General features: G+C 32.2%; 2 protein-coding genes across 2 annotated transcripts; one reads left to right on the top strand and one right to left on the bottom strand.

Annotated features, from left to right (window-relative positions):
• Positions 1-7,687: 7,687 nt before the first annotated feature.
• Positions 7,688-8,826, top strand: LOC145138940 (uncharacterized). The gene is made up of 2 exons (XM_079072932.1): positions 7,688-8,291; positions 8,363-8,826. The coding sequence occupies exons 1-2, from the start codon at positions 7,688-7,690 to the stop codon at positions 8,824-8,826; spliced, it is 1,068 nt and encodes a 355-aa protein (XP_078929058.1).
• Positions 8,827-13,381: 4,555 nt separating this feature from the next.
• On the bottom strand, positions 13,382-15,122 carry LOC145141127 (protein LIFEGUARD 2-like). Its single transcript, XM_079074461.1, has 4 exons — positions 14,520-15,122; positions 14,153-14,266; positions 13,833-13,990; positions 13,382-13,736 (listed from the first exon to the last, which is right to left on the bottom strand). Exons 1-4 carry the CDS (start codon positions 14,773-14,775, stop codon positions 13,530-13,532), a joined length of 735 nt encoding a protein of 244 aa, XP_078930587.1. The 5' UTR covers positions 14,776-15,122; the 3' UTR covers positions 13,382-13,529.
• Between the last annotated feature and the right edge of the window lie 528 nt (positions 15,123-15,650).

A 15,650-nucleotide genomic window follows, 5' to 3' on the forward strand; every position in this document is an offset into this window, starting at 1 on the left:
TACAGATTATGTCCTATTGAACTCGTTCAGCTAATGACCCTCCACCATACAAAGGAGCGGTGGGTGAAAAGGACACCCATTCAACGGTCATTTTATAGGCTATTTTCTTATACCCCTCTTATAGTATGGCTTAGTGAATGAGGTCTATTATTGATTCGACTGACTTTTGTTTTACATATAGTAATTAAACATTTTATATATGTATAGGGTGTATTTTAAAACTTTTTAAAACACAAGGTTTAAATATTAATTATCTAAATTAAATAATCAATTTCAACCTAATAACTTTTATAATTATCCTTTAATTAATCTTATAATTAAATATATTAATAAATCCATAAGGATAATTCAATTTAATTAATCTTATAATTAAAAATTATCTATTCCAAGATTATTCCCTAATATTTAGGGTTTTATATTTAATCATATAAGGCATTCAAAATTCGGATTTTAGCATAATTAAAACTACATCATCACTAAAAATAACCCTACTAATCAGATCAGGCAGAAAACTCCCGAAAATCATGTTCGGGCTGGTGTCACGTCGTGATAGAGAGCATGTCACGTCGTGACAGACCACAATCGAATGTTTTGTTTCATTAAATTCATCTCATGTACAATCAATGTTATACACACCAATGTTCTGATACCACTGATGGGTTTTATAGATTATAAAATACATGTACATGTGGAAAAATCAATTAACATTTAAAGGGCACATGCAACCGATAAGAATCTATGTTATAACACTTTGAAGGTAACATACAATGAACAAAAAAAACCTAACATGAACCCTAATGTAATAAAAAATATCAAGTTAGGGTTACATACCTTTAATTTGATGTAGTAAACAAATCAATTCACTCCCTTATAGTTGTTGGTCTTGGAAAGTTTAGCACCAAAAATATGATGTCTCTAATGGCTCACACCTAAAACCCTAGAAACCCTATAATGAAGAGTAGAGAGAGGAAGGAGAGGGAATTTTCGTTCAAAAGCCTCTTAGAAAGGTTGTGCATGAATTTTGGCTCCCAATGAGTCTTATTTATAGTTTAGGTAACCTGCTGGCAAAGCCAAATTTGAATTGATTAACTAATATATTTAATCCCAGTTCAAATCTTTTCCATATATGCAACTAGGAGGTTTCCAGAAACCCGAGGAATCCCTCCAAAACCATCCATGCCTTGGATGGTTCTAAAATTCTTTCTTTTGTTCAACTATTGAACTAATTATAGATTAATTATGACTAATAATTAATTAATTCTTATTTATTTCTTATTAATTTATTAATCATATAAATTAACAAATCAATCTTTTAACTATTGGTCTCATGTTAATTAATTAATCATATAATAAATTAACAAATCAACTATCTATTTCAAATTAATATATTAATCATATGATATATTAACAAATCATTTATTACAATTTATTAATCATATAATATCTAATAAATTTATCCTCTCTCTACAAATGTCATTCTAACCAAGTTCTAGTTATCATAACAACCCAAAAAAGAACTTTGCTTTTAATTACAAGAGTATACCAATTTAGTTATGAGCTTAGAGACCTTAATTCAACAAGTTTGGCAGAAAACGATTTTCAAGTGTTTACGAGCACCCCATGCTCAATATTTCTTCTAGATATCCATATAGATGAGCTTGGCCAACATATGTCTCATGTGGAGTATCGTATTGTCCTTAAATATCGGCTCATGATCCCAATATTCCAAATTGACGATATATTATAGAGTATCGCAAGGCATGTTTGGACTCTTTTGGAGAGCATGCGGTCCATTGTAAAGAACTCTTGGGGTTCAAATATTGATACGATATGGTTAGTGATGTTTTGTTTGACATATTTAAGCGTGTCATGGTTTCCGCCAAGAAATAGGCACTTGTGAATTTCTTGACTGGCCCGACAGAAGGAGGGTCAACCCTTAGACCGACTGACGTTTTGGTTTTTCAATGAGTTGGAGGGAAACATGCTTATGTGGACCTTATAGGGGTATCCCCTCTAATGGGCTTGAGGGATGGGGGTTTCAAGGCGGGGCGGACTGCTTTAAAAGTTGCTACATGCAAAGTCACAAATCATGAGAAATCATGCACGGAAAATCAACACGTGTTCGTACCATTCACATTTGATACGTTTGGTTTCCTCGTGCCAGATGCGGTGAAACTTCTTAGTAAAGTACAACGGTTCATGCATAACAATATTATGTCCCATAAATCTATGGTTGTAGTCTTCAAAAGAATTGGTTTTATCGTATAAAAAGGTTTTACGACGCAGTTTGTTGTCCGCTTGTCTACTTACTAATAGTATCTTAATCACTAATTAACTTATATATTTTGAATTTAGAATAAAGTAAATTAATAAAATATGTGGAATTATTATATAAAAATAAAAAAATCCATTCCACATCAACATCGTCTGTAGAGATGGCAACGGGGGTGGGGAACACAGGGGACCCCAATCCCCATCCCCATCCATGAATCCTCATTCCAATCCTCATCCCCATCGGGGAATATAAATAAACCCCCATCCCCACCCCCAACGGGGACTGGGGATCCCCAACGGGGAAACGGAGATTTCTTTTTCTCTTTTAACATGCAAACTTTTACGTAAGAAAAAACTCTATATTTCAATTTTACCAGCATAAGTTTAAAGATTTTATAAAATATATAAGTACCCATAAATTGCATAAAAAATATAAATAAATTTTCTACCAAGTTTAAATACATACATGAAAAATCAAGTAGAAAAAAATTATCAGATTGATATTTAAGGTAAAATAGATCAACCAAAGAGAAAAAATATATATATACACGAGTTTAAATTAGATAAAAGAAAAAACAAAAAGTATAATTTCAACCAAGTAATTACTAATGAGTTAGGTTACTTAGATCAAATTTTATGTATTATAAACTATACTATAAATATATGTTCTATATTATTTTTATATATTAATATATGTCGGGGGCGGGTCGAGGGTCGGGGATTAAGGCTATCCCCATCCCCACTTTTTTTATTCGGGTATTCCCCATCCCCGTCCCCATCCCCGGTCAACCTGGGGATTCCCCAGTCAAAACGGGTGCGGGTTTCGGGTTCCCCATTGGGCATGAGGCTTTTTGCCATCCCTATTCGTCGGTCTTCATGATAATTTGACAACTAAAATTCCAAGTATCATGTTATAATTTTAATCCAAAAAGCTCTAGGTGTTGTCATATTCTAAAAAAAAATAATAATAATAATAATAAAAAAATTCCTTTGACTTTTCTTGAAAATAAAAATAAAAAAATAGATTCTGTAATCAACTTAATTTGGTCCCCATTATTAATCAAATGAATATTGTTCGGATTCAAATAAAAAATATCATTTTTGGACGCAAAAAGCTTGAATTGAGGCATGTCTAATGCAGTGCTTTAAAGGTGTATTTTTGTTATATTAGTCTTTTTACCAATTTTTTTTAAATAAAAGTATATTGTAACAAATACTTTTTATTATTAATAGTTAATTATAGCAATTTTTTATAAAAAATTGATTAATTTATTTTTTATATATCTTAAATACATTATAAATATATATCTATTTCCAAAAATAAAAAATTATCTGATACTAACATTTCAATGAATAAAAATATTATAGAGTAAATTACACGAATGGTCCCTATGGTTTAGGGTAATTTGTGCGTTTGATCCCTAACTTATTATTTTAACTCGGAAGGTCCTTACTGTTTGTTGTTGTTACGCGTTTGGTCCCTGTCTTAGCTAAAAAGACTATTTTTCCCTTGATTTTTTAATTTATTTAAATAAATAGACCCCCAACCTTAACCCCCTCACCTTACCTTACATACCCCACCATTTTTTCATATTTAAATAATAGTTTTTTGAGGTAAGACAAGGACCAAACGTGTAACAAAAACAAATAGTAGGGACCAAGCACGTAACAAAAACAAACAAGACTTTCCGAGTTAAAAAAATAAGTTAGGGACCAAACGTGCAAATTACCCCAAACCACAGGGACCATTCGTGTAATTTACTCAATATTATAATATGGATATCTTGAGGAAAAAAAAAACAGTTCAACCAAAGTTTGATATGGATATTGATACTAAGATTTGATAATTGTATTATTTTGAAATTTGAAAATTCGCTTTTAACGACATACCAAATAACAACCAAAGTTTAATCAAATCTCACAATAAACCATCCATTTTACAGGGGATCCACTACAAAATGCAGTGGACTGGACACGGCGGAATGATAATATGATATCGTTTTAAGCCCATACTAATTACGAAATATGTTTCTAAATAGGATCGTGAGAAATAAGCCTAAGCCCACTACGAAACCCATCAATATTTAAGCCATTTTTTCCTTTTCTCATTTTTGTGAATTTCATTACGAATACATGAAACTCTGCAAAATAGGCAAAGAGAAAATTATGTGTGTTCAATAAAGTTTTTCTTATGTAATACTAATATATGGTTTATATATTAAATTATAAGAATTTCTTGGCATTTATGAGCATTTCACAGTATTGAAACATTTTATAGGCAGAGCCGGTCCTGAGAATTTAAATATGCCCAGAACGAGCCAGAAAAAAATGCCCCTATCGTTATTATAAGTTTTTATTTTTAAATAAACAATATATATAATATATAATAAAAAAAATTAGGCTCTGTGCAGCTGTCCACTTTACCCCCTCAACACCCCATAGTTATAGGGTATATCATATGAAATGGTTTTTGGAAAGTAAAATCTGTTTTGACCATAGTTTTATAAACTATGCTTATTTACAAGTTAAATGATATACATTAGTATAGAAAGAATAGCTTATATTGCTTTATATCTATTAGTGTATTTTATTTAGCAAACTTATTTCCCTATAACTATTGATTATATATTTTATTATACATACTTATTTTGTTTAGCAGACTTATTTCCCTATGAATGTATTGACATATAATTGGTTTCTAGAGGAGTTACACATGCATGTGTGGACGCTAACATTATATATGGACGTTAAGGGGGTGTTTGTTTTTTCTCTGCAGATCTGCGCGAGGTCTTCTGTCTGCGCGGCGCAGACCACATGCAGACTTATAGGTTTGAAGTGCGTTTGTTTTTCTGAAGTGTGCAGACATGAAAACGTCTGCGCGAGGTCTTCACCACGCAGACTTGGGTCAGCCTCTTCTAAGGTCTGCGAAGTGAATTTAACCTAAAAAAAACACGCCTCCTTTTTGTTTCCCCCTCCATCTTCAAAACTTCCCACCCTAATCAAAATTCCCAGCCAACAAAAGGACTCCATCTTCAATCGATCGTCCACCATCACCGGCGATTAGCACCGCCAGTCGCCGCCATCCTCTCCAATCGAAGGCGTCCAGGCGAGTTCTCCGACCAGCGACCTCCGTTCCAAGCCATCAGCGAACAGCCTCCGTTCCAAGCCATCAACGAGCAACAACAGCCAACAGCAACATCGAATAGCAACAGCGACATCGAACAACAACAGCGAACAGCAACAGCAACATGTTTGTTTCCTTTCCTTTTTTTTTTTGCAGTTCAACCATGAAATTAACGATCAGTCTTGCTGGAAAACTCTATAATGCACTAAAATTCTTGTTTTTTGATATTGGAAATCCGAAATATTGAAGAAAATATAGATTTTCTTGCTTCAAATTGTTGCTGAAAATTCTAGTGCTTCAAATTGTTGTTAATTGGTGTTAAATGTTGCTGAAAATTGTTTTAAATTGTTTCAATTTGTTGTTTAATGTTGCTGAAATTGCTGTAAAAATATGTTGAATATGCTAAAAATTGTTTCAAATTGTTGAAATAAGAGGCTGAAAATCTTTTTTTGCTGTTATAGGAGGCTGAAAATACTTATTATTGTTTCAAATTGTTGTTGAATGTGCTTAAAATTGTTGTTGAATGTGCTTAAAGTTGTTATTGAATTTGTTGAAAATTGTTGTTTGGTTTTGGAAATATGAAATAATGATGTTAGTTGTTGATTGTTTATTGTTATTTGGTTTTGAAATACTCTTTATTGTTTCAAATCGTTATTTTTTTTTGGAATGTGTATGATATGCAATACCTTATGAAATCATATTTGTCAATTTGTGAATGCTACAATACCTTATGAAATTATTATTGTCTATGATATATTGCTTATTAGAAATGGGAGAAAAACAACAATGGACCAATGAGCATTTAAAATGCTTATTGGATACTTGTATTGAAGAAGTAGAGAGTGTCGGTAGAAAATGATTGAGTTTGCAGAAAGACTCATAGATAAGGCTTGGAAGAGTTCTTAAGGAGAAATTTGGGTTTGAGTTGAGTAAAAAACAAATGAAAAACGCATATGACAATCTGAAAGCCAAATACACAGGATGAGTATATTTAAAAAACAAAACTGGTAATATATACAATTCTCAAACAAACACTTTTAATTTAACAGCCGAGGAGTGGGATGATTTTAAGAAGGTATATATATATATATATATATATATATATATATATATATATATATATATATATATATATATATATATATATATATAACATTTACGTTTGAAGTTGCCAAATATTCTTATACTATTTTTTGTTACATTTGGGTTTAGGGGCATCCGAAAGCTGCTTCATTGAGAACAATTTCACTGCCTTTTTCAGATCTTTGTGCACGTCTTTTTGATGGAAATAGTGCCACTGGTAATTTTAGGAGTTACTCAACCCAATCATCATCAGTAGCTGGAGCATCCTCTTGTCGTGTTCCACCACTTCAGATCACCGCCACCCCTTTTCATGCAATAGATGATGATGGTGTTGACACTTCCCATCATGAGTCACCACCTTCTGCTGCTTCACCTTCTGCAGGTTCACCTTCTGCAGGTTCACCTTCTGCTGGTTCACCTTCTGCTGCTTCACCATATACTGCTTCACCATCCGGTAACCCCAACAAAAGGGCTAAACCCTCAACTCCTGTAGCTCCTAGTGCCTCACCGTCTGCTTCTTCACCTGATGGAACTTCTATTACTGCTGACGATTTAGCATTTGAAATGAAAAAAGCTCTACAAAGTTTGACTAAAGGGTATACAATTCCTCAATGTTTAGAGAAGTTAGAGGTGCTTCAGTTAGGCCCTACAGATCCTTTACGCTTTGTCGCATATCATATTTTTGGAGGGACCATGAACATGAGAGAGATGTGGATGCATTTGCCCGATGTTCCCGAGATATTACGAGGATGGCTTGAGATGACGGGTACAAGTTTAGGAGTTTTGAAGGATGGAAATATTGTCCGATGATTTTCTAGTGTTGAAACTATTTGTTATGTTTTTTTGCTTTGTTGGAACTATTTTGTTAAATGTTTTTGCCTTTGTTGGAACTATTTTGTTAGGTCTTTTTGCCCTTGTTGGAACTATTTTTTGTTATTTTGCTACTTAGAATATGGTTTATGTAATGTTTTTTTGGTACTTGAAATATGATTAATGTAATGTTTATTTCCTACTTGAAATATGGTTTATGTAATTTTTTTTGCTACTTGAAATATGGTTAATGTAATGTTTTTTAAAGTTCTACTTTATTGATTTTAGGTTCATATGGATCACAATCAAAAGTTACTTCTCGTAATTCTTATGTACCTATACATCCGTTATTTTTGGAAGAGGGGTGTGAAACGATTGCGGGATAATGATTCGGAAATGACGGGACATGAATACACATTGGAGTTATTACACCGTAATTGTTTACAATGTGTTGAAGTATTACGCATGTCTCGTGACTCTTTTGTACGACTATGTGCTCATTTTAGAGCAAATTACTCATTAAAGGACAACAAACATGTATCGGTTGAGGAAAAGATGGCTATGTTTTTGATGATGATCGGCCATAATCAACGTTACGTGATTATCATGCGGAGATTTCAACACTCGAAGCAAACAATTCATAAATTTTTTTATGAAGTGTTGGAAAAAATGATGCTTTTCGCACAAGATGTTATAGTACCAACTTCTTTTAATCCGAATCCAAACATTCCAGGACATAATAGGAGGCTACAAAGGGTTTTCAAAGGAGCGGTTGGTGCACTTGATGGCACTTTGATACATGCTGTTGTCCCTGCTAAGAAACAAGACTTATATAGAAGTAGGGGAAAGGGAGATTGCTACCAAAACGTATTGGCAATTTGTGACTTCAATATGATTTTTACATTTGTTGTGGCCGGGTGGGAAGGGGTAGCGCATGACTCTAGAATATTATCAGAAGCAGTAGCCGATCCACAAGCATCATTCCCGTTTCCACCACCAGGTAAGTTTTTGTTTTTTTTAAATATTTTTATCTTAATTTAAAAATTGATTAGTGTTTTGCATTTTTTTCAGACAAATATTATCTTTGTGATGCTGCGTATGCACACACTCGAGGATTTATGGCCCCTTATCGTAATGTGAGGTATTGGCTTGGAGATTTTTGTCAAAGACGTCCATTGACCAATAAAGAAAAATTTAACCATGGACATGCAAAACTTCGGAATGTCATTGAGCGTGCTTTTGGTGTTTTGAAAGCACGCTTCCCTATATTGAAGAGGATGGCACCATTCCCATTTGTGACACAAAGAAACATTGCCATGGCATGTTTCGCGCTTCATAATTATATAAGGAGAGAAGGACTTAGTGATGAGTATTTTGCACGATACGATGAACCCAATGTCCCGTTTCGAAATAACAATATGACCATTGATGATGATGAAGACGGGATTCCAACACATGGTACTGTAGCAGACCGTGAATATATGACTCAGTTACGGGATGAAATTGCTGATCAGTTGATGCACAATATAGATTGAATTGTTTTAATTGAAATTGTTATTGTAAAACAAAATTTTTTATTGTATGACTAATTTAGTTGCATGAATTTTATTTTCAATGTTATAAGACTATTATTATTAAAATTTTGGTGTTGAAAAATCATTTTAAGTTTGTAAAATAATTTTATTTAAAATTCAGTTTATTTCAGCAGCCTGCAGACGTTAAAAAACAAACAGTCTTCTTATTGCAGACTGCAGACGTTTGGTCCACCTCTTCTGCTGCAGAGGCTTGCAGATGTGGTCCGCAGACTACAGACGTTTTGGCTTCAGAAAACAAACAACACCTAACATTATATATGATGATATGAGATTCATTGGGATGCAAATAATGAAAAATAAATTTAGGGCTTTGAAGGCGTAGCTCAACTATTTTATTATTTTTTTAATAAATGATTTTAGGGTTAATGTCATAAAAACCGTTAAGTTTTCAGGATTTTGTCCGTTTTGCCCAAAGTTGGATTTTATGTTCGTTTTTGCCTCAAACTTGCATTAATTTGTTCATTTTTACCCCCTAATCGATTTTTACCTTCAAAAGCCGGTCATCCCTTATCTGATTGGACGCAATTGCTGACTGGAATGACAAGTCGTTAACCCTTATTATTATTATTATTATTATTATTATTATTTAAAAGTACCAGCAAGATACACATTAAATATATTAAGTTAGAAAATAAATATAAAATGTCTTCCAGCTTAGTGGTTAAAGCTCCTCCCTTTGATGCCTTTGATGTGAGGGACCCGGGTTCGATTCCTAGCCCCTGATTCTCGTCCCTTTTTCCCTTGAAGGCACATGTCAGCGTGCTGACTTGTCATTCTAGTCAGCAATTGCATCCAATCAGATAAGAGATGACCGGCTTTTGAAGATAAAAACCGGTTAGGGGGTAAAAATGAACAAATTAATGCAAGTTTGAGGCAAAAACGAACATAAAATCCAACTTTGGGTAAAACTGACAAAACCCTAAAAACTTAAGAATTTTTATGACATTAACCAAAGATTTTATATTTGAAAAAAAAAAGTATTTTGGATTTTGGTTGAGTATTCGCGGAGAACTTCAAGATTGAGGTGAAGGATGTTGTTGGTGTACTAAGTTGGCGCCTAGGTAATTGTGAGGTACTTCTTTGTATGTTTTTTAAGTCATTAGTTAATAAAGAAATAATAAATGTTTAATATATAAATATAACTACGTTTATATAGAATCCAAGATATACAAAACATGTAGTAGATATAAATTTTCAGAGCGACGTTATTATTAAAACTATATTCTTTAATTATAACAATTATCCACAAGCTTATTTAAATAGTAAAAAGTTCTTTAAAAAAAACTATAATTAGAGATATTTTACGTAGAGTTTGTTATTAAACTCTATTATGTTTGTATTTTATAAAAAAAATATAATGGTGGATTAAGGGGTCTATGGTTTTAATTAAATTGGTATAATCTTGGTGAATAAAAATAACATCTTTTTTGAATTGCCTTCAAAAATTAGAAATAACTAGAAATGACATTAAGAGAGAGAGAGAGAGAGAGAGAGAGAGAGAGAGAGAGAGAGAGAGAGAGAGAGAGAGAGAGAGAGAGAGAGAATGATTTGTTGATTTATTATATGATTAATAAATTGATTGGAAATAGTTGCATTGATTAATTATTAATTAGAATTAATTCGGGATTAATTGAAATAAATTAAAGGTGCAAATGTTGAATTGTAATTGTTCAACATTTGAACAAAAGAGACAATTCTAGAATGGTACAAAACATGGACGGTTTCTAGAGGGGTTATAGGGTTTCTAGAAGCCTCTTGGTATCTGATAAAGAAAAGATTTGAACTGTAGATTAAATCTAATATTTAATCATTCAAATCTAGTTTATCTAGCGAGTTACCTAAACAATAAATATCACCATTGGGCATCATAATTTTGTGGTTAATACCTTCTAGGATGAAGAATCCGAAATTCTCATCATATATTCTCTCTTCTTGTCTTTCTAGTGTTTTAGGGTTTTGAGTATGAATCAATAGAGACATTCACAGTATTGGATGTTCGATTTCCATGGAGCTTTAGAAGATTTGAAGATATGGTTTTTTATATTTGATTATAACAAAATGTATGTATACTAATCCTTGTGAATTTCGATTACAAGTAGGTTAGTTTTATTTTTTCATAAGTATGTTGCTATAACTTGATAAAATACCATAGACTTCTAGGTTGCATGTACTCATAATATGATTATGTTTCGTTGCGTACATTTTATTGTTGTAACCTAGAAAACTCATTAGTGGTATCAGAGGCTTGGATTTTCTGTTATTTATGCATATATGAAACTAGAAATCAATAGTGAAAATCGAAAATAAACCAGCTAAGTCGCACCACGACATGGCACTCTGCTTGCCATGGCGTGGTGAAGCCTCCAGCAAAATTTCGGGATTTCTTGCCTTTTTCAAATTTGTAGGATAATTACTAGTATTAATTGTTATTTTAGTTCTATAAAATATGAACTTTTAAACTATGTAATTAGATAAACCATAATTCGAAAATTTATGAAGTATAAAGGATCAATATTATTTAGAAAAAACTACAAAAATGATCCCTATGGGCTCGACGTGTATGCATTATATATGTATTGTTGTGTGGGGTATTTTGGGGAACTCACTAAGCTTTGACTTAGAGTTGTGGATTTAAATGTTTTTCAGGTGCTTATCGGATTTCGAAGGCGAGACTATACACACGCACATCAATGGTTTTATGATTCAAGATTCCGTATTGTTTTCCTTATAACTATGATTTTGAATTATGGTTTTTGAACAAATGGATTGACATAATGTAACTATATAAAAATGAATGTTTATTCTATTTTAAAAATGAAATTTTTTATTCTGAAATTTCAGACATTACAATACATTGAAAGATTTGAGATTGAAAGATTTGAGCTAGGGACTGGAAATACATGCTATTAGAATTAAATCTAGCTTGCTTTTTTTTTTTCGCTTAACTTGCTAATTTCTTCATGGCAAATATATTGCATGAGCACGGAGACCGATTATGATTTGTTACGATATTGCAATATCTATGTTCTTGATATTTGCAGATGTTGTTACTTGGTATTTGTGTTTGAATAATTTGTCACATGTAAGATGTGAATACGTGTATTAGCAGATTTGATATATATAAAAAAAAAAAAAGTTGATAATACATTTCTCTTTTAGTAACAGGAGTTTGTGTTTAAAATGGATATTAAGTAATAATGCTGCTGATATTTTAAAAATCTTGGTTTGATATTGTTAATCCGAATACACGTAATATCAGACAAAGTGACAAATTCATAATGAATGTCTGCCAAAACCCAAACTCAAGTTTAAGGAAATCTCAGGTACCTTCAATTTTATCTCTACACTAGTTTATAACCTGTGAAAACCATGGTTATAAAATAAATTAAACTTTCATATTAAAAAATTAAAATTATTAATCAATTATTTTAAATAAATTATTATTTAACAGATATTTTTTAGTTATATAAAATTATAATCGTTAAGTTAAATAAATACGTGAAGTTATATCATCTTATAATCTGTATTAATTTTATTTTATTTTTTAATCTAATGTTATTTATTTAATATAATTATAATGAAAAAATTTAAAATTTAAAATTTAAATTGGAGAATCAATTATTAATTTATTGTAATTAGAGTGGAAAATTTAAAATTTGAAATTTAAAATAGATAATTAATAGGTTGACAAGTGACATGATAGGTGACATATAATATTAATGATAAGTTTTAGTAGTATGACATTTGTCAATAAGAGAATAAATCTGTTCATTTATTAGAATTAGAATTAGAATAGAGAGATAGAGATCTAATAACCCAAAGCAGGGTCCAAATAAAGCAAAGCAACAATCCCCGTTCGCATTGAAATTTAAAGTCCACAAAATTTAAACACTTTTGCTTTAAACTCTATCAACTAATGCATCAGGTCCGTTTCTCAATCAAAGTTAAAGAATAATTTTGATGAAGTTACAATCTAATATATTTTTGCAAGATGTGTCTTTCAAAGTTGAATGTATATTGCAAGAAAATAAAACATCGTTGTTTTAGAATTGAAAAACTGCTCTGGCAAAAGAAGAAAAGATAGACATATTTTCTTTATTTTTTTTATTATATGATTTTTTCTATTATAAAGCTAAAAATAAAACTATTTTAGTAAAAATAATCTAATAGATTTTCTAAAATACAATATTATAATTAGCTTAAAAACGCAAATTACAATGTCTTCATGTAAAATGAAATTACAATATTTTGTTGGAAATCAATAAAAATAAAATTCCATGACAAATAAATAAATAAATAATTGTCATCCTTTTAGAATGCCAGAATATTTATTAAACTAGCAATAAGTTAATAAAGTTCCTTGATAATATGCTAGTTTTTACTTATGGGCAAACAGCTAACATATACATAAAAAATAAAATAAAGCTAACAAACAAGACAATTATAAAGTATATACAAAAAATTAAATAAATCTAACCAAGTACGAAAAGCAAGAAACACATTAAACGAATAGCTCCATATCAACCAAGTTGAAAAAGCAACCAATATCATCTCATATGTTTATCCACAAATCCAATACATCATTTCGTGTGCATATCAACAAGATGCAATTAACAAAGTATCATATCCATCATATCAAACATCTAACTATCAGCAGCTCTGAAAACAGTAAGCAGCGACAAGAACAGGTTGATGATATCAAGATACAGCGAGATAGAAGCCCATATGTACTCATCGTATGTGTAGCGTTTGATCAGATTATCAGTATCATAAACAATGTACCCACAAAAGACAATGGAAGCCAGACACCCGTATATCATCACTGAAATCTTACCCAAAGGGAAGAAAATCTGCACAAATGAACACAAGAATGTAAATTGTCTGAATCCAGAAATTAGGAAAAGGAATTCATTGGATAAAGAGAGGGCAAGAATCAGATGATGAACCTGAATGAGAGAAAAGACCATAAGAACCATAATGGCACCAAACAAGAATGGCCCCAAGAAGTTGAAGTCGTAACCTCTTCTTGCAGCCCAAAAAGTGAACAGAGTCAAACTCACCACCACCACCGCAGTTAGAATAGCAGCTTCCAAGATCACCTTCCCTGCAATTTTATCCAACATTAGGGTTTTCCGGATTCTTTTGCAGTGATTAATTACTTATTTATAAGTGTTTTTTCTTCCATACATGCTAGCAATTCGAAATTGAATATGCATAATAACCCTAGAAAATATGTTTGACATGGAATAACGGAAACGATGCTTACCGCTAGTGAATGCGCATGTCAAACCGATTGCGAAAGCAAGAGTCACAGTGAAGATCGCAAGAAGCAGATAGTTGATCGGATGACGCTGATGATAGTAGTACAATGGGCACAGGGCTGTAAAACAACACAAAACCGTAATCAAATTCACGATCACACGGATTCTCGAAAGAACATTAGAAGTTACAAAGAAATAAAACCAAATTATACCACTAGAATTTCATCTATTGACGATTGACAGAAGAAAACCATAATAAGGATCAGAGCAAATTATAACAGAAAAAACCTCATCGATTCATGCTCGCACGATTTAAACCAGAGCAATACATATATTACAAAGAAATCGAGGGAAATTGATTCGAGAACTTACTTATGAATGGCGCGATGATGAGAACAATATAACAAACCAATCCACCGGTGGTTGTTGTCATGAAAGTGACAATGGGATGATAAGAGACAACGACGGCACCGACAGCGACGGTAAGAAGTAACTGTATGGCGACGATAGAGTAAATCTTCCGAATGAATGACCACCGGAGTTCAGGCGACTCCAAGATCGTTGGATACAGCACTCCGCTTGTTCCCGACTCCACGTCGGTCTTCCCAAATGGTTGTTGGTTCCACATCTTAGAGAAATCTGAGTAACCTTCCGGCTATTTGACTCGAAATTGAGAAATTAGGGTTTGGAATTGGGAAAACAAGAGGGCATTTGAACAAATTCTGAACTTAACGAAGAAGTAATAAGGGGTTTGGGAAGGAGTTATAAAGGTGGCCAACAGTGGTTTCCTGGAGGATTTGAGAAACTTCTTGACTCATCGTCGCTCCTACGTGTGGTGTCTACACGCGTGCAAGAATAACAGCACTTCCATATTTTTCTCGCTGATTCCTTTTTTCCAATTCTAGATAATCACAGCAAAAGCGCTTTGGTTGGACAACAAGCCTTTGGAATCGGAGTGAATTGCACCTATTGGGAAAACGAGAGGGGATGAATTGAACTGATTTCTAAATAAGGTGAACTTTTTTTTATTTGGTTGATGAGTTGATAAATAACTCATTTCTAAATAAGGTGAACTTTCTATTATTTATATGTAAAGTTACAAATAAGAAAGATAATATGGTAAAGAATTAAATTTCCATCGTATGTAGTTAATAAAAAACTGATTTCTAAACATAAAAAAAAGATAATATGGTAAAGAATTAAATTTCCATCGTATATAGTTGAAAAAAACTGTTCAAGATTTAATAAAAAAAATTAAATGATATGAAACTTTTATTTGGTTCATGATTTTATAAAAGATTATATACATATTAATATATGTGATGTCAAGAAATAATGTCGGAGTATTAAGTTGAGTGGTTTCTTGCTTTGTTTTTGTTGGTTGGGTTTGGTTGTCGTCGGTTGGTATTGAGCCGAATTCTTTTGGCTTTCCTGTATCTTGACTGCGTGTTACTCCCTCTATTGCCCACCTATTGGAGTGTTGTCCACCTCCCTATCTTCCAA

Source organism: Lactuca virosa, chromosome 9 (genome assembly GCF_052849685.1).
Source record: "Lactuca virosa cultivar CGN04683 chromosome 9, Lactuca_virosa_CGN04683_v6, whole genome shotgun sequence".
Lineage (NCBI taxonomy): Eukaryota > Viridiplantae > Streptophyta > Magnoliopsida > Asterales > Asteraceae > Lactuca > Lactuca virosa.